The 23,405-nt window shown below is 52.1% G+C and overlaps 3 protein-coding genes and 2 non-coding genes across 5 annotated transcripts; 3 read left to right on the plus strand and 2 right to left on the minus strand.

The window, feature by feature from the left end:
• Nucleotides 1–222: 222 nt before the first annotated feature.
• On the plus strand, nt 223–4,100 carry STEHIDRAFT_82342 (alcohol oxidase; the record flags this gene model as incomplete). The annotated part of the gene is made up of 19 exons (XM_007306282.1): nt 223–309; nt 446–545; nt 620–725; nt 795–868; nt 928–1,077; nt 1,152–1,252; nt 1,585–1,647; nt 1,741–1,922; nt 2,014–2,153; nt 2,212–2,290; nt 2,372–2,619; nt 2,689–2,762; nt 2,832–2,898; nt 3,035–3,160; nt 3,260–3,292; nt 3,355–3,419; nt 3,494–3,566; nt 3,707–3,733; nt 3,810–4,100. 19 exons carry the CDS (start codon nt 223–225, stop codon nt 3,848–3,850), a joined length of 1,836 nt encoding a protein of 611 aa, XP_007306344.1. The 3' UTR covers nt 3,851–4,100.
• Nucleotides 4,101–4,310: 210 nt separating this feature from the next.
• Nucleotides 4,311–4,382, minus strand: STEHIDRAFT_t199. The gene has a single exon. It is a non-coding gene; the product is annotated as a tRNA-Ala (tRNA).
• Nucleotides 4,383–5,591: 1,209 nt separating this feature from the next.
• STEHIDRAFT_100473 (uncharacterized protein) lies at nt 5,592–19,845 on the minus strand (the record flags this gene model as incomplete). Its single annotated transcript, XM_007306477.1, has 35 exons — nt 5,592–6,144; nt 6,207–6,229; nt 6,351–10,564; nt 10,638–10,731; nt 10,790–11,021; nt 11,084–11,870; nt 11,938–12,210; nt 12,273–12,417; nt 12,472–12,536; nt 12,600–12,702; nt 12,755–12,913; nt 12,968–13,215; nt 13,278–13,369; nt 13,420–13,715; nt 13,776–14,082; nt 14,138–14,229; nt 14,294–14,471; nt 14,532–14,674; nt 14,738–14,901; nt 14,961–15,021; nt 15,078–15,282; nt 15,350–15,480; nt 15,541–15,671; nt 15,743–16,062; nt 16,124–16,283; nt 16,352–16,793; nt 16,853–17,008; nt 17,076–17,828; nt 17,897–18,040; nt 18,110–18,383; nt 18,449–18,535; nt 18,601–18,806; nt 18,865–19,162; nt 19,314–19,409; nt 19,472–19,845. The coding sequence occupies 30 exons, from the start codon at nt 19,843–19,845 to the stop codon at nt 11,740–11,742; spliced, it is 6,234 nt and encodes a 2,077-aa protein (XP_007306539.1). The 3' UTR covers nt 5,592–6,144; nt 6,207–6,229; nt 6,351–10,564; nt 10,638–10,731; nt 10,790–11,021; nt 11,084–11,739.
• Nucleotides 19,846–20,153: 308 nt separating this feature from the next.
• STEHIDRAFT_170116 (RNA polymerase I associated factor A49-like protein) lies at nt 20,154–22,106 on the plus strand (the record flags this gene model as incomplete). The annotated part of the gene is made up of 7 exons (XM_007306478.1): nt 20,154–20,277; nt 20,436–20,604; nt 20,672–21,268; nt 21,334–21,498; nt 21,562–21,687; nt 21,751–21,776; nt 21,864–22,106. The coding sequence occupies 7 exons, from the start codon at nt 20,154–20,156 to the stop codon at nt 21,998–22,000; spliced, it is 1,344 nt and encodes a 447-aa protein (XP_007306540.1). The 3' UTR covers nt 22,001–22,106.
• Nucleotides 22,107–22,320: 214 nt separating this feature from the next.
• Nucleotides 22,321–22,392, plus strand: STEHIDRAFT_t195. The gene has a single exon. It is a non-coding gene; the product is annotated as a tRNA-Ala (tRNA).
• Nucleotides 22,393–23,405: the final 1,013 nt, after the last annotated feature.

Raw genomic sequence — 23,405 nt, forward strand, 5'->3', positions numbered from 1 at the left:
GTTTGTGTAGCCTAATGGAACCCAAGCCCGTCCAAGTAAATGGACGATTGTGACTTCGCAACGCGGCTAATTCGAGGTGCAACGCGCCAACGGGTGTATAGAGATGATAAGTACTCTAGCGTTACGCATGAGCGTATATATAGAGACTCGACGGAGCCCGCGTTGACCTAGCGTCCTCTCTCCCTCTACCCGCGATCTTCAAGGCTTTTCTCCACCTCCAAGATGCCGCTTGTCTCCATTCATGATGTCTCCAGGAAGACATTCGACTACGTTATAATTGGTGGGTCATTCGCCTTCAAACTCTTCACCGTTGAATTGATGTCTCTTCAATATCGACTAGGTGGAGGTGTCAGTATTCTTCCACACTTGACGGTATTCCGATGGCGGTATTCCGAGACTAACGTCCACTGTGGCTCATCCACCTTGCGACTTCGGGTCGGAGCAGACTGCTGGTCTGACGCTCGCTGCGCGTCTCACTGAAGATCCAGATGTCACCGTTCTTGTGCTTGAGGCAGGACAAGCTAATATCGATGACCCCGCCATCCGTACGCCTCCCTTCGTCATTGTCATCACGGAACCTCGGTGCTGACGCACTAACAAACATGATATCCCAATGTAGTGCGACCTGCCTCTTATGCGAGCCATTTCGGACAGCCGCAGTATGATTGGGGCCACAAAACCGTCCCACAGAAGCACTGCAACGGAACCGTGTTCCAGTGGCCACGGTTAGTGTTTATGCTCTTTGGTACAAGTCATGCCACTATCGCTAAGACGACTTCCAAACGCGTCTTTAGAGGCAAAGGTCTTGGAGGTAGCTCTGCTACCAATTTCCTCTGTTGGACCAGGCCGCCCGGCGCTGAGATCGACGGTAAGCATTCTTCGTCGTCCCATTCATCGCTTTGGTGTCGAAATTCATCGTCTCCATAGATATTGAGAGACTCGGCAACCCTGGATGGAACTGGGCCACCATGAAGAAGTATGCTTCCAAGTCTGAGAAATTCGTCACTCCTCCTGCTGTAGAAGCCGAGAAGTGGGAGTGGGAATCGAGGACGAAAGGATGGACGCTTGGCTCCGATGGTATGCCCTGATCCATCCTGTCATCGTGGTCGAGGAACGCTAGTGGGATGACATGGTTGCCGTTGATCCCCCAGGCCCGATAAAGGCATCGTTTCCAGGAAATCTATGGCCGGCCGAGCTGGAGTTCCAGAAGGTGCGTACTTTCCTTGCACCTTCTTCCCGATCCCAACCTTATGTGCCCTGCCCGATGTTCCTGTAAACTCGTGCTCATCCTTACTCCCGCTCCTATCCTGACCCGTTTTGTTTATCTGTGTTCCTAGTCCATGCTCAAGCTCGGTTTTGACCACGCAAAAGACCCGGTACGTCCCTTGACCACATGTCTCAAAGCCTGACCACATCGTACTGACTCTCATTTACAGCTCGGTGGTGATGTGCGTACCCTATCGGTTCTATTATCCAATTCGCATTGGGCAACTCTAATTTGCAATTTGATCTTCTTGTGTCGCCATCCATCCTTGTGCGCCACCGCCACTTCGATTTCGAACACGCAAATACAAATAGCCAAAGGGCATCTTCTTCAACCCGCAAACCGTCGACCCGATCACGCATACCCGCTCATACGCTACCAACGTAAGTTCTTCTTTGCCCTTCTCCCTTCGAATGATCCTCGCTGTTCGCATGCAAGGAAAAGAAGAAGTCTAACCGCCGAGCCGTTCCTGCCAGGGCTTTTACCTCCCCGCCAAAGACCGCAAAAACCTTACCGTTCTCACGGATGCGCTCGTCCATCGAATTGTCACGGAACCAGGCAAGGATGCGAAGAAGATATTGGCGTCGATGGTCGAGTTGGAGTATGAGGGGAAGGTACACGCTGTGAAGATTTGGAAAGAGGTTGTGGTTTGTGCCGGGTGGGTTTCTTCCACATCTATCTCGCGTCAAGGAACCATCATAGATACGCGGGATGAGTTGCTGATGGCCAATTTTATATAATTCGTACAGAGGCCTCAAGACACCCCAAATCCTCGAGCTCTCTGGTATCGGCACGAAGGAAGTGCTCGAGAAGCTCGAGATTCCAGTCAAGGTAGAGCTTCCCGTGGGAAAAAATGCCCAGGAACATAACTTCATGGGTGTTACCTACGGTAGGTAACTTGCTTGTGTCTCGCTGTAGTCAGTGCTGACTTGGAACGGTTTGTGCAGAGCTGAAGGACGACGTTCCTTTCGACACACTCGACAACCTTCGCAACCCCGGCGAAATCGAGAAACAGGTCAGGCTGCAGTACGTATTGTCTCACATTCCTCTTCTTTCTCCCCATCATTTTTTATCCGCCGTTTCACTCTATAAATCGACATAAAACAGCGCCCAGGGCACAGGAATCTTCACAATGGGCCTCATGGGCTTCACCTTCGCCCCACTCCAAAACTACTCCCCCGCCGCTGATGCCATCCATGCTGAAGTCGAACAGCACGTTCTCAAATCCGCCAAGGAGGGAAAATACGACGATAAACCCGGATTGTTGGAGCAATATAAGATTCAGATCGAGAGGACGAAGAGGTTGGCGCCCGGGTGTGAGATTGTCAACTTCCCCGGGTTTTTATCGTATCCTAGTAAGCTATTATTCTTTCGTGTCAGACGCCGGGTGGAAGAGGAACTAACTATGTGATGATGGTGTGCAGACCCACCGAGTCCGGGGAAGAAGTACTTCACACTGTTGTGCGCGATGAACCATCAGTGGTCGAGGGGGACGGTAGTAAGTTCACCTCAAAAAGTATTTCAATCCCCTTGGGTCACGATCTCTTACGTTTGTATGATCCTCTAGCACTGCACTACAAAAGACCCGAACGCCGACCCCGAATACGACCCACATTACTTCGAAGAGGATATCGGTATGTCTACTTCCTCCTGCTTCGTCCTAAACGCCTTCCTTCCTTCCTTCCTGCCGTCATCGACTTACCTCAACCGTCACGCTCGGCTTTGTCGTTCATGTCTGAATTATGTGCTAATATTGTGATGGTACAACAGATCTGAAGACCTTCGTCGAATGCATCAAATTTGCGAGGAGGTTGAAGGATGTGGCGCCGTTCAAAGATATGATCGTCACCGAGACTAACCCTGGACCGAATATTACTACGGATGAGCAAATCGGAGGTACGTCCCCTCTTATATTTTGGATTCCTTCCTTCGCTGTGCATGGATAAGTTCGCATACTGATCATTGACGTGTGGCGTACACTGTGGCGCGGTGTAGACTGGCTGAAGCAATACATGTCGACTACATTCCGTGAGTTTCTCTCACTATCAAGTCTTCCATGTCACATACTCATTATAACTTAACCCTCACAGACACATCCTCTACCGCCTCCATGCTTCCCCGTGACAAAGGCGGCGTTGTCGACTCCGAGTTCAAGGTACCCACCTTCTTCTTCTTACCTCATTCGTGCTTTGGAGCTTGACCATGTCGCTCATCTTGTGTACGCTGTAGGTCTACGGAACCGAGAACATCCGCGTCTGCGATATGTCTGTTTGCCCGTTGCAGTTCGCTGCACATCCGCAGGGTGAGTACATCCCTGGTCCTTTCCCTTTACCCCAGTATTTTCGTGTTATTGCACCCCCGTCGCATCCCCATCCAAACCTTATCCACGCCTTCGGGAACATGACTTAACCTGGAAACCCCTTTCGCTCCACGTCATAATAGCCTTCGTGTACTCGATCGCCGAGATGGGTACGTCTCTTCTATGTTTTTTCTTCCTTATCGGATAAATTATCGCTGATGTCTTCCCTCTCTTTGCATCGAATAGCTGCGGATGTTATCAAAGGAAAGCTTAAGTTGTCCGCCTAAATCATCACACTACTGCATACCCCTTTTATACTATTTGCTGAACGAGCTCATCATGCACCCACGAGAAATGAGGATCAGGGAAGTGACGAGTTGGAAGCGGCGGTCGTGGTAGTTGTTAATGATAGATGGGGCAAGACCCGGAGAGGAGGGCTACGAGGTGTCGATCATGGATTCTTGTTATATATCTTTTTGGATTGGAACGGTCACGATTGTTTTAGACTCGGAACAAATCTGAAGTTGGACTACGCTGCAGCACATTTGAAGGTGTCTTGGGGTGGGGGACTGCACAAAACTGCTTGAGACCGATGCGTGGGTCGTTCGCGAGCGCAAGCCAGATTTGAAAAAAATCGGTGCATGTGAGATAGGAAGGACATTGCGAACGCATAGCCATTAATATTGCTGCGCGAGTGCGATAGGGAAAAAGGACTCGAAAAGCACTGCGATGATTATGTCTTACTACTGGACGCTGAGGGGTTTGAACCCTCGACCTCACGCATGCAAAGCGTGCGCGCTACCACTGTGCCAAGCGCCCATAAATGCTCAAGATGTGTTGAACATCCAAACCGCTGGAATCTATGTGGGTGTAAGGAAGAACAGGATGAAACTCGAGAGTCGAGAGCAACTTCGCCGTGAATGCGACAGTCGGACGAGGAGTCGCTAAACAGCGTTGGAAGGTGTTCTATCTGCGGTCATCCCCTTCTTCGCGTCCGCGTCTGTCACAGTTGGGCCTCGAATCGTTGTGGGCATGCGGCCTTGGGGGCAGATGAATGAGTCCGTGCATACTTCGGATGCTCCAACATGGATAAATTCACGGCCGCGTGAGAGGTCATACAATTTCGAGTGAAATGAGTTCATTAAAGTAAGCAGTTTTCACGGCGCTGTGAGTTCTCAACGAGGCGAACCGATTTCGGGGCAGTAAATCATGGATGTCCGCGGACCCAGGATCCTCTGCACCTTCCAAGTTCTCACCAACCAGCATGACGCATCACACTCGACTATGATTTCGGGTGGCTGTGGTGAAAATCACTGTCCCATCACTCTCATGACGGAAGCTCCAAGGATCAAAGAGTCGACGTACATGGTGTCTCGTGTGCGATGGAGTACACGAAGAATCGAGCCTAGACGTGCTTGATGCCGGAGAGAACAGAACCGCATTGAGCGGCGAGCGACAGCATCAAAAGGTTTGATTGTTTGATCTGAGCTGTGATTTGGAGGTCGAGGTAGCACACAGTGAGGCCACACTGCCAGCAACTAACAAGTGGAGGAGTCGGAGCGTGATCCATCGACGCAAGTGCCAGTGAGAATGATTAGAATGGCGATAGATCGGAGAGATAGATAGATGAAAAATGTTTATAGAACAGCTTTGAGGGCAATGCTGGGCGCAGAAAGGAGAACGAAAAGCGAATATGGGTCGGGCTGGTGTACACAGAGAGCATCGGCTGGAGCGTAACGTATCGCAGAGACCTTCGAGATAGCCACGAAGGACATCTTCTAGAGTAATTTGGCCGTCGTGTCACGCTGGCCGAGCAACGGACAAGCCCTGAAGAAGACGGTGGACAAAGCGAGGCCGAGAATTCTCAGAATACGCGGGTGGGAGGACGACGAGCGTAGAAGACATGTCGCGTGGCGAGACGAAACAACAACGCGGATGGGAACGTTACGTAAGGGGCGCCTCTCGAAGGGGAAGCGACTGCTCCTGCTCACTCTTCGTCGTCCTTCCCACCTCTTCCTCGTCGTCGTCCACGTCGGCGACACCCCTGCGGCCATCGTCGACGACAGGTGCAGGAGATACCAGCAGTCCCTAGATGTCGTCGCCGTCGGCATCGAGCTCAAAGCCAAACTCGCGCTTTTCGACCTTCAAGGTCTTCAAGTTTTCCGGAAATCCAAAGCCACCTGCGCCTCCGCCCAAGGACCCAAATTATCTCTATTCGTCCGTTACAGGCTCGCAATCCGTCCTCTCCCTCTCTGGCCAGTCTCTTTCCGTCGCAGATTCCTTTTCACAGCCTCCGACGCCGTTGTCGACAGCGTACCAACCTTCTCAGTATGCTGCACGGTCTCCATCGCCGGCCCCGAGTCGCGCGACTCAGTCTCCGAGCAGTCTGCCACCAGATTCAGCAGGATTCAGGCGGAACTTCATCAGGATGGCGAGCTCGATGGGAAAGAAGTCAATGACGTTTCCGAAACCGTCACGGACGAATACCAGCGACTCCTTGGCGAGCAGTAGTGCTAGTGAGATGCAGCAGGCAACGGACCCAACCGATGATGATTCAATATCATTGCCTTGGGGCTTCCAGGTATGTCCACTTCCTTACTATCTTACTGCGCGTTGTGATCAATAAAAATGACATTATTATAGCACAATATGCATGTAGATGAGAAGTACGTCCTGTGTTCTGCTTCTCAGGCCACCCTCGTGTGCCTCTATTCTTGACCTCCTTCGCCTCGTTTATTTAATAATGCCAGACCGAAAACACCTCACTCACACATATATATCTCACAGTTACCAAGGTATCCCCAACAACTGGGATACTGCACTCTCTGAAGCCGGCTTCACCGACGACGAAATCATCGCGATTCGTCAAAACCAACTGCGCACCCGCTCTCGCACCCCCGCCTCAGACCGCGACATCGACCGCTATTCGCCCATCTCCCGCACCCAATCTCCCTCCCAGTTCTCCGCCTCCTCCCCATCCGTGTACGCAGGAGTCACAGGAATCCCACCACCACCCCCGACCTCGCTAACCACACTCGTTAAACCCCGCGCTCGTTCAAGCTCTCTGCGCCGAAAACAGTCTTCTGACGACGCCCGCTCGGAGCATTCCTCTCGTTTCCATCATCACTCACCACCTCCCCCACTTCCCGTTCACGCCCCAATGTATCATCGAAGATTAGATTCGGACTCTAACGCTTCGAGCGCTGCTGGCTCCGGTCAAGGCGCGAATCGGTCCATCGATAGATCCTACTCGGAGATTGACGCCAATGAGAGCGTAGCCACTCATTCGACCGACTCGCAGTTCGTGTATATACAGCGAAACACTATCACGCTCGATAACTTCAACGCGCAGGACGAAGGGCACGGCAAAGATCATCTTGGACTACCAGCTCCGGTTCCTAGTGCTGCGACGATGAGCTCGATGATGACCGTTAGACCCGCAGCAGCATCACCGTCCCCATCACTTTCCACTTTCAGTCACACTCCTTCGGCTATTGCACCTTCAACATCATCGCGCTCAGCAGGTGGCCCACTCAACTCCCCCTCCGGGATGCCGGCACGAACGCCACCGAGAAAAGTATTCCGAGTCGTTAACGAGACACCACCGCCTGAACCGAGTTCGCCGCCTCCAGCTTACAATACTTCGGATAGGGATGGATACGAGGAAGACGGTGGGAATCATAGGGCGGGGACATCGATGGATTTGCCGCCGCCGTTGAGCTCGTTCGAGAGGGAGAGGCCGCGGCCAGCAGAGAAGCAGCATGCAGGAACCTCTTCTGCTCGGCAACCGCAATTGGAGTCTGCGAGGGAGGCGGTAGAGCCGGGAGACGAGACAATATTGCAGGAGGACCAGACACTCGTGGAGGCCGACAGTGAGCTGCTGGATGGCGAAGAGGTGGAGGAAGGTGTAGATGAGTTAGGCCAAACCGTCGACGGTCTCATCAAACACAAACCACCCCGTCTATCCGTCTTACCACCACGATTGTCACTCCGAAAGGACGCGATCGACGACCTGTCGGATTGGACGGCTTCGTTATTCTCGTCGATTCCCACGGCTTCTACCTCTGGGAACGGGACGCCGCCACATTCGCCGTTGAGGGCTCAGGCTCAGGCTGCACGGTCGAAGTTCCGGAAGTCCGTTGTTAAGAGCAAGGCTGGAACGAGCTCCGGTTTGGGTGCAGGTCTGTTGCCTGCTGCTACCATTTCTTCGTCGACTTCTCCATCAGCCTCTACGTCTACTTTTACGCCGTCGTTATCGCCGGTCCTACCGAATATCACCGTCCAGGATAGCGAATACCAAGAGCAGGGCAGAGATGGCGGCGATGAGGCCGGGGACTATGACGAGCACGAGCAGGAGAACATGCCGGGGTACACGATCAGTACCTCGCCGCTGTATAACGAGCTGATGGGGATGATGCAGTCGCGCACTCCCGGGGCGAACTCGAATTACTCATCTTCGTATAGTCCTAGTAATCGGAGCCCGAGGACGCCCGCCATTAATTCCTCGCCACGGTCTGGATTATCTGAAGTTAGCTCGGAACGCTCGCTTCCCCATTCACCGTACTCTACACGGTCGGCTCATCTGGAACCTCATCAACCTCAATCGCATTCGCAGTCTCCTCAGCCTGCCTCACGTTTACTGTCTCGTTCACGCTCACCGTCGCCGTTGCAATCAGTTGCCGAACATGACTCGCGCTCCCATTCCCCGCCGAATTCCCAATCCCAATCTCAAACGCAATCCGCCCAACCCCGTTCACCATCACAATCCCGCTCTCCATCGCCCTCTCCTTCACTCTCAATAACCCTCTCCCCCTCCGTTTCCGTCTTCAGCCCCCTCGACCTCCCCCAGACCGCACTCACAAGCGGAACGAGCTTCGGACTCACGGGCCACACGCCCCTCTCTCCCGCGTTCACAGAGTCGCCCATGTTCCCCACCACACCGGGCTCGCCTGGCTACTCTGCGGGGCTAGGCCGCGTAGGCCGGTCGAACGTCCGGACTTACGAGCATCATCTGAGCGTCGCGTCGGCGTCGTCGGCTTCGACGGTATCGTCGAGAGGACAGTCGAGCGAGAGGGATCGGACGAGGGATTCGACGACTTCGCAGTTGACGATCGATGCGGCGAGGGTCAATGGGCATGGGTATTATGGGTATTATGGGTCGGGGACTAGTCCGGTTAGTAGCACTCATCCGGGTGGGGAGGGGGAGAGGGGAAGGAGCAGGGATAGGAATAGTAGGGATAGGGATTCGAATATGAGTAGCGCGAGTGGGAGCACGTTGATTCATGCGTCGATGGCGGAGGTGAGGAATGTTAGTGTGGTGAGGATGGTTAAGGCGAAGGCGGTGGAGAGGCCGGGTACGGGAGATACGAATGCGGAGACGAATGGGAGTGGGAGTGGGAGTGGGAGCGAGAATGCGACCGGGGACGGTAATGGTGAGGGGAGTCGGAGGCGTACGAGCGAGGATTCGCAGGATGAAGGGAGTATGGAGAGTGAGGGCCAAGCGGGATCGGGATCGGGGTCGTTGGGCGGACATAGTGTGGCGATGCGTATTGCGGAGGATGGCGAGTCATCGGAAGAGGGATGGATGAATGGAGTGCCTAGGTCGCCCTCGGTGTTCTCGTCGGATCAAGGCCATTATTCCATGGTTTCTGTCATGGAGCGAGCCTACCCTTCTGCACCTGTCCCTCCTCTGCCGGAATCCGTCACCTCCACTAATACTCCCACCACCGCGATCGCAGCCAATGTCGAACTTGATGCCGTTTGCCCAGCACCTACCGCCATTGTCACTTCAACCACCAAGAGATCGAGTTCTCGCACGAGTAGGAGCGGTGTCTCGTCCAGGAGTCGGTCGAGCTCTGGGTCAGAGTACGGGTTCTCGGAATCACCGAGGCAGACGATGTCCGTCACGTCTGGGTCGAATAGCGCCGAGGACGGTAATGCTGGTGGTTATGTATCTGGCGTCGGCAGGGAACCGAAGAGTCCGGTGGCGCTGGCGTTCCTTGGTGTGGCGTCACCTCAGCCGTCTCCTTTGAAAGCTCAATTCCCTGATGCCGAGGAGGAAGATGATTCAGAGGGAGAGGAGCCGACCGTGAGTGTGAAGGGCGCGTCGTCGGGCAAGCCGTCTATTGTGATCACGACGGACATGGTCGCGCGCACGAGCGTCAGTCCTAGTCCCAGCCCCAGTCCCGCCGCATCGTCTGCTACGGCCACAGTCACTGGCATCAGCCCCGCAGTCGCAGGTGCACTCACTCCTGCCTCCTCGATTTCAGCCTCATCGAGCGCGGCGACAAGCCCACTCACTCCCGCACAGAGGTACCCTGGATGGTTATCCGAGGTCGTCCGACCGCTTTCGGAGTTCATTGACGATACCATCGACCCGAGAGATGTGTTCGATGATTTGGTGGAAATCGCGGAGGGAGAGTCGGGCTCGGTCTTTTCTGCACGGGTCATCGCGCCACTGCCACCTCCGAAACAGACGACTGCGACTGGGAAAAGGCCACCCAGGCCGACTCGGGCGCTGCCCTCCCCGGGGGATTCGAGTCCTTCGCCAACCTTGTCGTCATCGCCCACATCACCCAAGGTCTCGTTCCCGTTCTCGGTCTCCACGGATGTGGTGGCTATCAAGAACGTTCCCATCTCCCCCGCTGGCTCCCCGAAACTCGTGGACTTAAAGAGGGAACTGCAAATGATGCGTGGGCTTAGACATCCTAATGTCCTTAGCTTGGATAAACTCTATGTCGATCTCGTCGAGGATAGCTTGTGGATCGGAATGGAGCTCATGGAGCGTAGTCTTGCTGACGTCCTGGGCGTTAGTGCGGATGCGGTGGAGATGAACATGGAGGACGGGGACAGTGAGGTTTTAGTGGTGGGTGAGAAGATGGTGGCGAGGTTTGCGTGGGATGTGTTGCTTGCGTTGAGCTTCCTGCAGAAGCAGCATATTGCGCATCGTGATTTGAGGTCGGACAATCTGCTGCTGAATAAGGATGGAGTGTTGAAGCTTGGTGAGTCGAAATGGTGTTGTGGTTGTGATGCAAGACGATGGCTGACTCTGAGGGTGATCTTGTTGTGTTACAGCTGACTTCTCGAACGCCGTGCAATCCCCGCCGGGGACACCACAATCCTCGGATAATGTTGGAGTTATCTACTGGCAGGCTCCAGAGATGCGAACGTACGTCTCTCCCTTTTCATCGCTCTCCATCGATACTCATGGTCGATATTCCATACAGTGGCTCCTATGACCCTCTCAAAGTCGACGTCTGGTCTCTTGGTGCGACTGCCTGGGAACTCGTCACGGGCGAGCCACCATTCTCCGACGTGCAGGATACCAGACAAATCGGTGATCAGTGGCAGCTGCCATCGCTGCCCCAACCGGAAATCTATTCACGACCTTTCCATGAGTTTTTGAACCTGTGTTGTCAACCTGTGGCGAACAGGTTCGAGCCTGATAAATTGCTCAATGTGCGTATCCCCTTCCTTTTATCAAACAGACAACGAGACTAATGGGGCTTTGACATACGCAGGCACACTTCATTCGGACGGCTTGCCCTCGCTCGGCTATCGTCCAGCTGCTCGCTCAATGCAAAGCTACGGAGGAGAAGTTACTGCATCGAAGACGCAGTGTAGACTCTCAAGGGACTATTTCGCTTTCATAGTATCTAGCTCGTTCACGTCTTTAACGTCATCCATATCACTTTCGCTTTCAATTTACCTTTCTCTTTTGACGTTCTGCACTCATGATACCCTGCCTGGTATAATCCATCTCACTCCTTTCTACCTATTTTTTCTCGTTCCGTTACATACCGTTCTTTCTCCATCTCTCTTTTACCGTCACATCTTATGCTCCGGAATGACACTGCTCGTCTCTGCTCTATTATATTCTGGTCTCATCTCGTCCCTATTACTCCTCAGTTCCATTCTTCCCATCCTCGTCAATCTCACTGTCACCCCTACCATCATCATCCCCCATTACATTCGTCGTCGTCCCACCATCCACAAACCATCCAAGCTTTTCAAGGAGTTCTGCAATATCCAAAGTTGTTCGCCAATGATATGTGTCATATATCATATTGCATATGCATATATAGTTCTACTCTGCCGCTCGCCCTTCTCGACCCAGGATCTTAAATTCGCATGTACATACTTGCCCTTATCACGACTCCGTGCTCCGTCTCTCCTTTCACAGACTATCTATACGCTCCCCAGTCGCACCTTCTACTGCAGCCTTGAGCTTGTGCGTCGCTTTGACGACACTGTCGTTCTCGTCCTCCGCGCACTCGGCGATGAAGGTGGAGGTCTCGGAGACGTACCCTGTAGATCGTCGCGAAGTGAGCATGCAAGTTCATATAAGTTGACCCGGAGCACTTGAAAGACGTACCCATGAGCTTCGTTCCATGCGTGGTCCAGAGGGCCTCGGCGCATTGGAGAGCGAACAGTCGGACACGAGCGTCTTCGGAGCGGGTATGCATGAGAACGTCAAGGTTGATCTTCTTGAGCTGGTTATCGTCGCCGACAGTGCCCATAAGTGCCACTAGCGTGTCCAAAACCTTCGCCTTGCCAATGTCAGAGTCTTCGCGAAGATCGACGCATTTCGGCACCTGGGCGACCAAGGGTGAAGATATTTGGCGGAGACGATCTTCGCGCCAGAACACTACATTGAGCAAGGTGGGGTGGTCAGCGGTGAGGTCATTTACGTGCTCGAATAATACACACGGCCTTCGTCGACGTTTAGACTGGCTGTTAGGGTCTCGATGACACAGGTCCAGAGCTCCGGATCAATGGTCGTGTCCGTAGGGAACGCGTCGAGGATCCCGATGAACGGTTGGACCAAGAAGGACATGTAAGGTGTCATTAGCCCCTGTAAAGCCATCAGTCGGTGATTGAAACAGAGGATAATCGAGGAAAAACTGACCTTGAAGTAGTCCAACATTGCGAGATAGAGATGGCAGAAGGTGATCTTTTTGTCTGACCCGGCATCTGCGGTGAACAATGTATTAGAAAGCCAGACGAACGGGTGGTCAGGATATTCTAAATGCTAACCTGCGAACGCCCAGTCGAACAATCGGCGGAACAGAGGCTTGAACGCGCTCTCGTTCAGCTTCGTGACAAGCTCGATAAATGCGCCGATGGTCTTGGCTTCGACCTATATACGAAGGCTTGAGCAACATCCAATTGGATGAAGGGACTGCGCGTACCTTAGCTATATCTAGGCCATCAGCCTTACTCCTCAACTCGAATGCTTCGAGCATCATCTTGAACAACGGTCGGAGGTGCTCTACGACGTCTGCCCTAGGGCCAGCACGAAGGGATCTTCTGAGCAAGTCGAACAGCCCTTCGTACGCGCTCGTCAAGTCCTTAACCAACATATAAGCATGCTTTCATAAGTGTGTTTGGCATTGCAGACGTACCTCGTCGTCTGCTGTCTGTAACGATGTCCACATCTCGGATAGGGAAGGCAAAAGAACCTTCGTGGGGGCCTTTTTCACGACGGAACGCACAAAGGTGTCCAAGGCGGGAGATTGAGCCGATGAAGCCTGGTAACTGAGGTAAAGTTGAAAGACTTTTCCCAGTTCAGCATTGCCCCAGAACGTCGGAATGGCCTTGAAAAGAGACTTCAGCGTCTCAAGAGCATCCACAAGGATGGCCGAGGAACCAGCTAGAAGATACACGCCGTTAGTATGGACGAACCGGACAGGATGAAAGCTGGCCAGTGCATACCTGGTTTGCCCTTGATGCCTTCGCGGAGAATGGCAACACACTCATCAGTGATGTCTCGGAAGTAGGGAATGATGCGAGGACCGAGTTTCCCTCTGTAATCGCCATTAAAGCCTGTGCGGTAAGAAATAGATACGAGACATACGAGAGAGTAGGCAGTACGGCAAGCGCAGATGCAGCCTCCTTCTTGTCCCTAATAGCCGAGACGAGAAGCGGAACACACTCCATCATGGATGACTCCTCGCCACGACTGAGAGTCATGCCGATTGATTTGAGCGCATCGAATGCCGACACGACAACGGTGGAGGCTGAAATCGAGAGCAATTGCTTGATCCTGATGACGATCTTCGCGATAACAGAGGTGACCAGAGTGCTCTCCCGGACGGTATCTGAGACTGAGGGTAGTCTGTCACCGAGAAGCTTAAGGGCTTCAGCCTGCACCTGAAAACAATAAAAAGTATCAGAAATGCATTCGATGATGCCTGATGATGAAAACCGCACCCCAGGTTGCCCACTTTCAATCATATTCGCCACTGCAGTGACGAAAGATACGGCGGGCATCACCCTCAAGGCCTGGTTGACCGATACTTGTGCAGCCGTCTTGATCTCGCCGATATCCCCGTCAGTCCCTGTGCCGTTCGATATGCTGAGAACATCGAGCAACGCAGATACCACGAGCTCGACGGACGACCCTTTCGATGTGGCGAATGTGGTGGGGGACGCCTCGAGGGCCAAACCAGTGGAGATGACGAGAGCGTGGGCACGGCGTTTAGCAGCAGATGCCGCCTGAAGGGACTGCTTATCCTCGCTATAGGGCATATTGTCAGTAACATACGATGACACAATTACTATCTTGGTCGTACCTTACGACATTCAGAATCGTTGGCTCTCCATGTTCGGGGTCAACGACATGACTCAACAGGCGGCGTACTTCTCGCACGACCTCAGTGAGCGCCTTGAGAAAGAGATCGGCAGTAAGATTATGGCGCGATGAAAGTTAAGAAGTTACATCCACTCACAGATAGCTGCACATCAGCAGGGTAATGGTGAAGGACCGAAAGAGGCAGCGCAAGCGTGGACTTCAAGTCTTCACCGTGCTGCCTAACAACCTTGTTCGCAGCCTTCCCAATGATGAGAACGCATACTGGAGCTAGGAAAGATTCGGCTCCGAGCACGTCCACCAGATGGGTAAAGAAACTAGAAATGATGCGTTTCGTTAAGAAACTATAAACAAGTGTGACAAGTATTGTAACATACTGCGTGCGTCGGTGTCTGGGAATATGGTTTGCTGCGTCGGTGAAGATCTTCACGAACTCCGTGGACCCAATGATGAGCTCTAGCGGCGTTGCATACTTGGCCTTCAGCGACGAAACCATGACCGGAACAATGCTGTCGACAGTCTACATGAATGGCATTAAGTATGAGTGTCGATCGCCAAGATACGAGGCGTTGCGAGGACATACCTTCTGCACAACACGGAAGCTGTAGCTGTCATCACGATGGAAAACGTTCGAGCCCATGAAGGTGAATATGGGCATGATGTTGTGCAGGACGGATTCCGGTGCGAGTCTGGCAAGACTCGACATCAAGAGGAGGGCCTGATTGAACGTCTGCGGGTTGTCACCGACTTGTGATTTCCGTATGCGTCAGTTATAAAACGACAGATAAACGAAGAATTCAGCTGACCTCGAATAATCTCAACCAAGATATCAAGTCTGATCGCATTCGGCGGTATGCTGTTCACATTCTATGATAGATTGAATCAGAATATGCTTCTTGGGATAAATGCAAAGAGAGGCGTACCTCGATATTGGTCGCGGCGCTCTCCACAGCCGACATGATCAATTGCTCGACGTAGACCGCCTCTGACTGAGATGCACCATCACAATGAACAACCTTGCTCAATGTATCCAGGAGGCATGAGATAATATCCAATGAACCGGGAAGAGCCTTTCCGCTGATAATTTCCGCAAAGAAGCTCAGAGTAGATAGCGAATCAGAGCTTGACCTAGAATCGTGGAGAAGTAAGCTTCAGGATATGACCCCTGGCATAGTCAATCGAAATGAACACGTACTGTGAAACTTTGGAACGCTTGTTGGCACGCTGTGTAGTATCTGGCGTCGCAGGCTGCAGTGAAGTCGCGAGCTGGACCAGTAGAGGGACACCGTCAAGAACGCTGGTGAGGACTGCTTTGCAAGTGTTTTGCTATAGCAAGTGGTCAATAAACATGGGTTACATAACCACAGAAAAGAGAACGGGACGTACGAGACTCGTCGCCTGGCTTCCAACTTCGAGCAGTAATCTCGAAATCTCGAACTGGCGCTCCTTACTGAGACCCTTGAAGACGCCGTGCTCTATAGAATACAACAGTGCCGAGCGGGACGAAGGATGTGAACCTAGAAAACCGAAATCGACCCATCGTCAACGACCGAACAATGCGTCGCATGAATACAGTGTAAATACTCACCAGGTTGCAGGTACCTTTTCAACAGTCCCATAACCACCCCCCACAGTCCAGCATCATCCGTGTTCAAATCCGCGACCACGGAGACATCCAGACTCCTCAGCACCAACGTCTCGAACTCTTCGAAGTTCTTCTCTCCGAATCGGACCTCCATTTCCTTGGATTCTTCATCATTGGCGAGGCTTGTCAAGGTGTGTACGAGAGTTTGAGCTTTGGCGTGGTTCGAGATCTCATCGACGGAGCGAAGGACGCAAAGTTTGAGGTCGATCACAGGAGAGCCGTTAGCGTGTGAGAGCAAATAACACAGCACGCGTTGCTTGTACCTAGAGGGAACCACAAAAAGTTAGAGGATGATCAGGATAGACCAAGAGATAATAGACTCACGAGGCATCTTTCTTGGAATCTCCTTTCGCCTTGCTCAAGTGCTGATGATGCCAAACCCTGACAAACGAGCCATCGCCAGCGCTCACGAAGTGATGCGCATTCTCCGCCATCGCCTTCACATATCTCTGCAGATCCGCCCACTCGAGATACTGCAGCTGATCTATGCCCGTCAACGATGACACGTCAGTCCGTGTCCGGCCATGCCATATTGAAGAAAGAGAGACGAACCGCTGCCCGCCCCGTAGATCGTATCAAATCCGTAAATTCCTGTAGCACTCTTCCTACCCACCAACCTCCCCACCAACGTTAAACATTCAGCTGCTCCCTCCCTGATTCCCGCGTCTTCGTCTCGCAACGCAACAAGGATAGCAGGGAGGATGGTCTGGAAGTCAATGGCACCCTCGCTTTTGACACTGTCGTGAGCGGCAAGGAACGCCGCCGCATGTGTAAGTGCGGTACGACGAGCTTCAAGCGGGGTGGGAGAAGAAAGCCAGACACCAGCCAGGAAAGCTAGCGCATCGGATGAAAGGTTGATGAACTGAGCGCGGGTGAGCGTGGCGGGTAATATGGTCGAGGATGGAGCTGAGGAAGTTGAGGAGCCGGAGTTGGCAATGGTGTAGATTGAGCGTTGGAGCTTGACGTAGAGCATGCTTCGTCGATCGGTTTCGTTCTGTTTAGTGCAACGCTTAGTCTAAAGAGACAGGGGTGCGAGGGTGTGGCCAGACGCACCAAGGCAGTATGAGGGGCTAGCCAATCTAGCTGTACATTGACAGGACGTGGAATGATTGGCATAAGCGCAAGCAGACTCGTCTGCAGCCAATACGTGGTGTTCTTGCTGCTTGGCTTGAGAACGAGGTTCATGCCCAAGCTCGCATCGTTCAAGAACTGTAAGAGAAGAAAATTACAGAGTTAGTATGTCAGTCTACGGCCACAACGACGGCACCGCACGTACCTCCTGGAAACTCTCCGCCCCCTTCATAAACCCATCCACCCCATCCAACGACTCCAAACCAATAGCCTCCAGTACCCTCTCCGCCGCCTCAACCTGATGTTCACCCGACATTCGTCCCACCAATGCTCTCATGACCAGATATCCCAACCCACTCGCATGTTCGTGTCCATTACCCGACTCCGATGGTCTCAGCGTAAACAAAATGAACTCGAAATGCTCCTTGTGACGATTCGACATCAACGCCGTCTCCGCCATCCTATTCGCGATGGCAAGATTGACGCGCGACGCAAGTTCGTAACTATCGCCCGCGGAGCCTTGTTCTTCCCATTTGAGAGCGTCGATGCATCCCGTCAGCAGTTCATAGCCTGCAAGACCTTTGATGGGTCCGGCTAGAGCTTCTTCGCTACCAAGGATCTCCCAGACTACGGCTGCCGTTCTCTGTCGTGGTTTGGTCCATAACAGGAATGGCCACACAAGCTTCTCGAATATTTTCTGGACCATCCGATCTCCCTCTGCGCTGTTCGCAACATCCGGCTGCTTGGTGAAATGGTATGCAAGAAATGTAAGATGGATACGGATCAGCTGGCGCGAAGGTGCAGATGTGCAAGCGAGTGAAGAAGAAAGTGCGGTGATGTAGGTGTCGAAGCAAGAGGAGATGATAGGTGTGACGAGAGTGGGTTGGGAGTAGAGGGCATTGATGACTTGTATGTCCGTGTCGATCGTGCGAGACAGGAGAGCAGAGTGAATTGAGGACTAGGAAAAGTAAGTTTGTTAGGTCAGCACATTTCGAGCCGAGGTGTGGTTCGTGGAAATCGACGCACAAGCTCGTTGGCGTCGATCCCGCCCTTTGCCAGAGCTGAAAGCATGTCGCGTACTGCGACAGTGCGGACATGACCATCGGCGTCATTTGATGCGACGACAGTATCCACGTCTTTTTTGTTTCCAGCCAATGGACCTGTGGTGCTCTACCATAAGCCATGAAACAAATATAGCAGTTAGATCTGTACCTGATCCACGTCGAAGGGGAAACTCACAACAGACAACTCGACAAGCAACCGCTCAATATCGTCCTTCACCGCCTCGTCGTCCTCAATGACGTTCTGCACTGCACTTTCGAACGCAGACGGGTGGCGCTGTCGTAGTGACAACAAGAACGCACGAGCGCGTGATTTTAAGGACGACGAAGCGTCTGACAGCGATTCGTGGATGAGAAGTGTGGTGAGTTGGCGAAGTACAGAAGATGGGGCAGAAGGTGATGACGCAGTGACCAAGGTGCCGAGAAAGAGGAGAGGGCGCTCTTCTTCTAGCCTGTTCAGATAATTGTTATGAGCGCCGAAAAGGGGATGGAGCATAAAGAAGATGTAGGGGCTTACTGTTTAACGAGTTCTGGTAACAAGCTAGCCACCAGCTGGTCCGATCCAGCCAACGTCATCGCTCCAAGGAGTATCTTCTCCACATCCCTACAACGTACAGGAGAACATGAGTCTTTGTACAGACAGCCTTTGAAAGGAGTGAGTATATTCACCTCATCTCGATTATGCTAGAAACGAAAGCTTTCGGCAACTTCTCGAGCTGGTCCTGCGGACTCAGGACCGAAAGAACAGCTTTTAGGTACTGTTGAGGTGCGACTTGAGAGCTACAGGAAGCCATGGTAGTGATGATTGTCTTGACGGCTTGAGAAGAAAGTCGACATTTTTGAGAGAGGGCGGAAAGGAGGACATATGTGGCCAACTAAAGCAGGTACAAAGTCAACTATCTGTGGAGATTGCAAAATGTGGCGACGACTAACAGTCAACTCCTTGTTGCTCTTTCCGTCAGCTTGTAACGGCACCAGTATCGCGGGCAGTAGAAATGCTAGTACGCTGTCGTCCAATTTCTTGCTCTTCCCTACAAAGTCCAGCATGGAACCGACGTAGAAGGCGACGAGAGTGCGGTGTACATAATTGTGTTCTATGGCGGTTGGGAGGAGAGAGGAGACGAAACGAGCTACGTCGACGTTTTGGCGCATCTCTTTGATGAGAGCAGCTCGAGGGAGAGATTGAGCAGCGGATTTGTAAGCGTTGAGGAAGCTGAAGGTTGAATTTGGTCTGTTGCAGGGAAGAAGGGGATGTCAGTACGTTGAGCAGTGCGGCGTACGGGTATAACTCAGGAACTGTGTCAAAACGAGTCTGAGAAGAGCATGGTGATAAAACGGAGAGAATGTGGAGGAGAGGAACAAATAATAATAATAGTATGCACCTGATGTGAAGTATAGTGACCATCTTCGTAAAATGTGGCGAGTCGTGGTACGGAAGGAAGACGCGGATAATATCTTCTACATTGAACTCGTTTATTCTACATCATGTAGGAATCCGTTAGCCACAAATAACAGAGTGAGGGAATTGGAAGCCACATACCTGAATCTCCGTACCAACCACTCAAGTACCATCCCTGACGGCGCCTCCATCAACCAAGGTCCAAGCAGCGGCAAGAACCTCGCAATGCTCCCGTTCAGCTCCTTCGCCTCATCTCCCCCTAGCAATGTTCTATCAATGCTCCTTGCTGCATCGGAGAAGAGAGTGTCGTAATATGTGCGAAATGAGGGGTTTAATTGTCGAAGCTGAAGAAAAGCATTCGAGGCAAGCGCGTGAAGGGAGTCGAGATCGTGTTGGTCTGCTTCGCGTGCAGTAAATAGGTATGATTCTGTAGGAGTTCTACGGGAGCGGTCGACGAGTAAAGAGGAGTTGAGGGATGAAGTTTGAGCTAGCTGGGCAGCGAGACTGGACGGCATGGCCACAAATTGAAAGCCAGATTATTTTGTGAGGTGTTCACGCGCTGTTTGGTTGAGCGCGGTTATGACACCAGAAGTTTTGAATTTTCCCCCAATAATACACCAGTTATCGTTACCACAGCGAAATAAAAGATGCGGCCAGTAGAGGGAAGGAGAGAGAGCAAAGCTGGAGCCACACTTGACTTCGCGGGAGGCAAGAAATTTCATTTCAAATTACGCTGATCGAAGCCCTGGATGAAGGTTAGGGTTATAACTTCTTTCCTCCTCCCCTCCACTCGTCTGTCCCACTTTCTCGAAAAACTTGCACTATGGCACCCGATGCTCGCACTAAAAAACGCAAACGCTCTGACTCTGACGCCACTGCCTCTGACGGGAAGAAGCTCATTCTTGAACCATCGAGCATCCCTTCCACCCAGGTCGGACCCGTCCTCGGTATGTATGTTCGTACTTGTTTTACAATATTTTGGGCATGTATCTCCCGCAGGATGCTTCTCTCAATTCGCCGAGATAATGGATAATATTGTGTCTTGAAACTTGTCTACGGGAACTGTCTTGACGTTGACTATTACTCTGTTCCATCGAACTTACAGTGAGTTTCCCGGCCCTCCAACCACCGAAAGAAACTTCCTTCAAGTGCTATGTCCATGAAGGAGAAGACGGCAAAGAGTTCTACCGCCAAAACATCACCCTTGCCGGTGAAACCGACTCAGTCGAATTCGAAGGTGCGAACGCCACACGGGACGGCGCACTGGGTTCAAGGTGTGTGGCCCCGTATACTTCTCGTATATACCTTACCTCTTGACAATGTATACTCCGTCCATTGCAGATACTATATTGCTCTCCATCGCCCCTCCTCCTCAAAAGTTACCCTTCAACCGGCACCACTGCACATCCTGGGCCACACCGTCAAACGCCTCAAATCCCTTTCCTCCGCCTCGTCCTCCACCGGTCCATCCCAATCCGAACGTATCATGGCCCGTAACGCCCTAGGCCAAGCCTTTGGTACCAAAAAAGCACTGGCCCAAATTCGCGCGAATGAGCGGAACAAAGTCGATGTATCGGCCATGGAATCTGTCGCCCCTGTACTGCAATCTGGTATAGAGCGCGGTACAGAGAATTTACCGACCATGGAAGAGGCGAAGAGTGCGGCAGATATGGCGAGATTGATTCCGAGATATGACGCAGAGGCGACGAGTCCAGAGGAAGCGTACCCGCTGCATGGGATCATTCCAGAGCAGGAGTGGAGCGCGCTGGACGGTGTTTGGAGCAGCATTAAGACGATAAAGGCCAAGGAGAAGGAAACTGGAGAAAGGAATGTTCCTGAATGGAATAAGATGTGGCCGGTGCAGAGGAGTACGTGGGTGAAGCAGCATGTCAATAAAGCGTTTGGCGTAATGAAGCCTGCACAGCAGAAGAGAGTCGTGTATGTTTTTTCTGTCACCCTCGTTCCTCTTACGAATCAGAACTAAATTATCTTCCCTCGTCCAGTAAGCTTCTATTCTATATCGCAGCGATGATGTCTTTCCGCATACAAACCTCGCGGGGAAAAGTACCTGACCGAGAAGTCCTCCTCGATAGGATGTCTCCTGCACCGGAAACCATCGTTGACGGTCTGCTAGAACGGTTCACCGAACAGGCCCGTGCAGCCACCACGTACGTCTCCTCCTCCAATATGCCTTATATATATTCTAATCAAAGTAACGAACTTACGGACAGCCGACAAGCGACATCCTCGACACAAACGAACCTTCTCTCACACATGCTCGCACTTTGCCTCAAAGTCGACAACTTCGCTTCCGAACCAACACTCATCGCCGCAGACCTCCAAATGGCTGCCAACACGTACGTCCTTCGTCTTCCTTTCTATCTTCTATGTGCCTTGCCTGATCACATCTCTCTCTACAGCGTAAACTCAATCTTCCGCTCCCTGGGTACGTCTGCCAGCAAATTTGAAGTCCTCTTCTATCTTCTCGTCCGCTTTTTTGCTGACGCCGTGATGTGTGGGTGACACACCACAGGTTGCAAGATCGAGACACTCGACGCCGCAGATCTCACGAAATACGGTATTGCGCCCAGTGCGGTAGGAGAGAAGAGGGCGATATTGAAAACTCCGCTAGTGTTCCCTAAGCCCAGGAATAACAAGCGGAGGAATTAGACCCCCTTCCCTTTTACTACGCCATTGGACAAGTATTGAGTAGGAGGCGCGTTGTGGGTATGTACGAGATAGATCTGCGAGATCATGGGATCTCAGAATATACTCACCTTCATACTGGTATCGTCATGCTTTTGGTGAGAAACAGAAAGCACTGATAGCTCCGTAATGCATCTTGCTCTCGAGGGACATTGTTAAAGATTCACTCAGCATACTCTGCTCGCGTCCCGGCACCAAGGGTGGAAAATATGTGAGGGCGAGGTACAGCTTTGGTTTGCATCTACTTTCTGTGGTCATGGTAACTGTATAACAAACATCAGTATGGGCGCTTGGCACAGTGGTAGCGCGCACGCTTTGCATGCGTGAGGTCGAGGGTTCAAACCCCTCAGCGTCCATAATGGTTCCAAGATGATATCTCATTTTTCCTATCATCTTATTTTTTTCTCCAAGCACGGTTACATCGCGCAGATCACTGGGTGCCTCTACAATCCCACTTTTGGTCTTTTTGCATTCCCCGCCAACACTTCGCAGAACTTATCATTAGAATCCAGTCCCCGGGCCATCCAAGATATTGATTCCGACGTTCGAGTGAATGTGTACCTGTAATGTCCAGGCTTGAATAGAGATTCAAGAGTGGACGCGCGTTCTGGTGCAGGTGTGATAGCTATCACAGGTGCGATCGGCCGTGTTCTAAGAAGCCTTGCTTCTAGGTCAAAGGTCTGGTGTAGTGGCGATTCTACACAGACAAAGGGTCTTGATGTTGATAAGGGAAGCTAGTCCTGCTGAAAGGACTAGTTCAAGTACGAGTAGATAGACGAGGTAAATCAGAGATGAATAGGTTAAAGAACTCCCCTCTACTAGGGTCGTCCTTATATAGTACATACATGCGCAGCCGCAGGAGGCTATGAAACCTATAAGTAAGTCAGACTGAGTCGTGCTCGTACTGTGCCCCAGTCCGTAGTCGGTGCGGAAACCTGTACCCAATAAATATAGTACAAAGCCTATGCAAGGCTATGAAGCACAGTCCAAGGCTATGAGAAACAAGGTAGTCCGTAGTCGAGAATACGAGAGGAGTCGAGACACGGCTACAGGTCCATGGAATGTTCTTCAACCGGCCATATGAGTGGATGATGTGTATGTAGTTAAATAAAAAGGAACTGAGACTGCACATCCGCGTCTCCTGCGGTATCAGACCTGTCGAGCATACAAGAAGACGAAAAATATAGTCCATAACATTACCCCCCTTCTACGTCAGTCGCGCCTCGAGACTCTTGTACGGAGAATTGAATTCGCGGGCCATGGAAGTGGGAAAGGTAGGTGGAGATGGGGAACGGTTGTTGGTGAGGGGATGCTGGTGGAGATAGGCCATGGGCTGGAGTGGGTGTTCCTGCGGTTGATAGGCTTCGTC

Source organism: Stereum hirsutum (assembly GCF_000264905.1).
Source record: "Stereum hirsutum FP-91666 SS1 unplaced genomic scaffold STEHIscaffold_11, whole genome shotgun sequence".
Taxonomy (NCBI): Eukaryota; Fungi; Basidiomycota; class Agaricomycetes; order Russulales; family Stereaceae; genus Stereum; species Stereum hirsutum.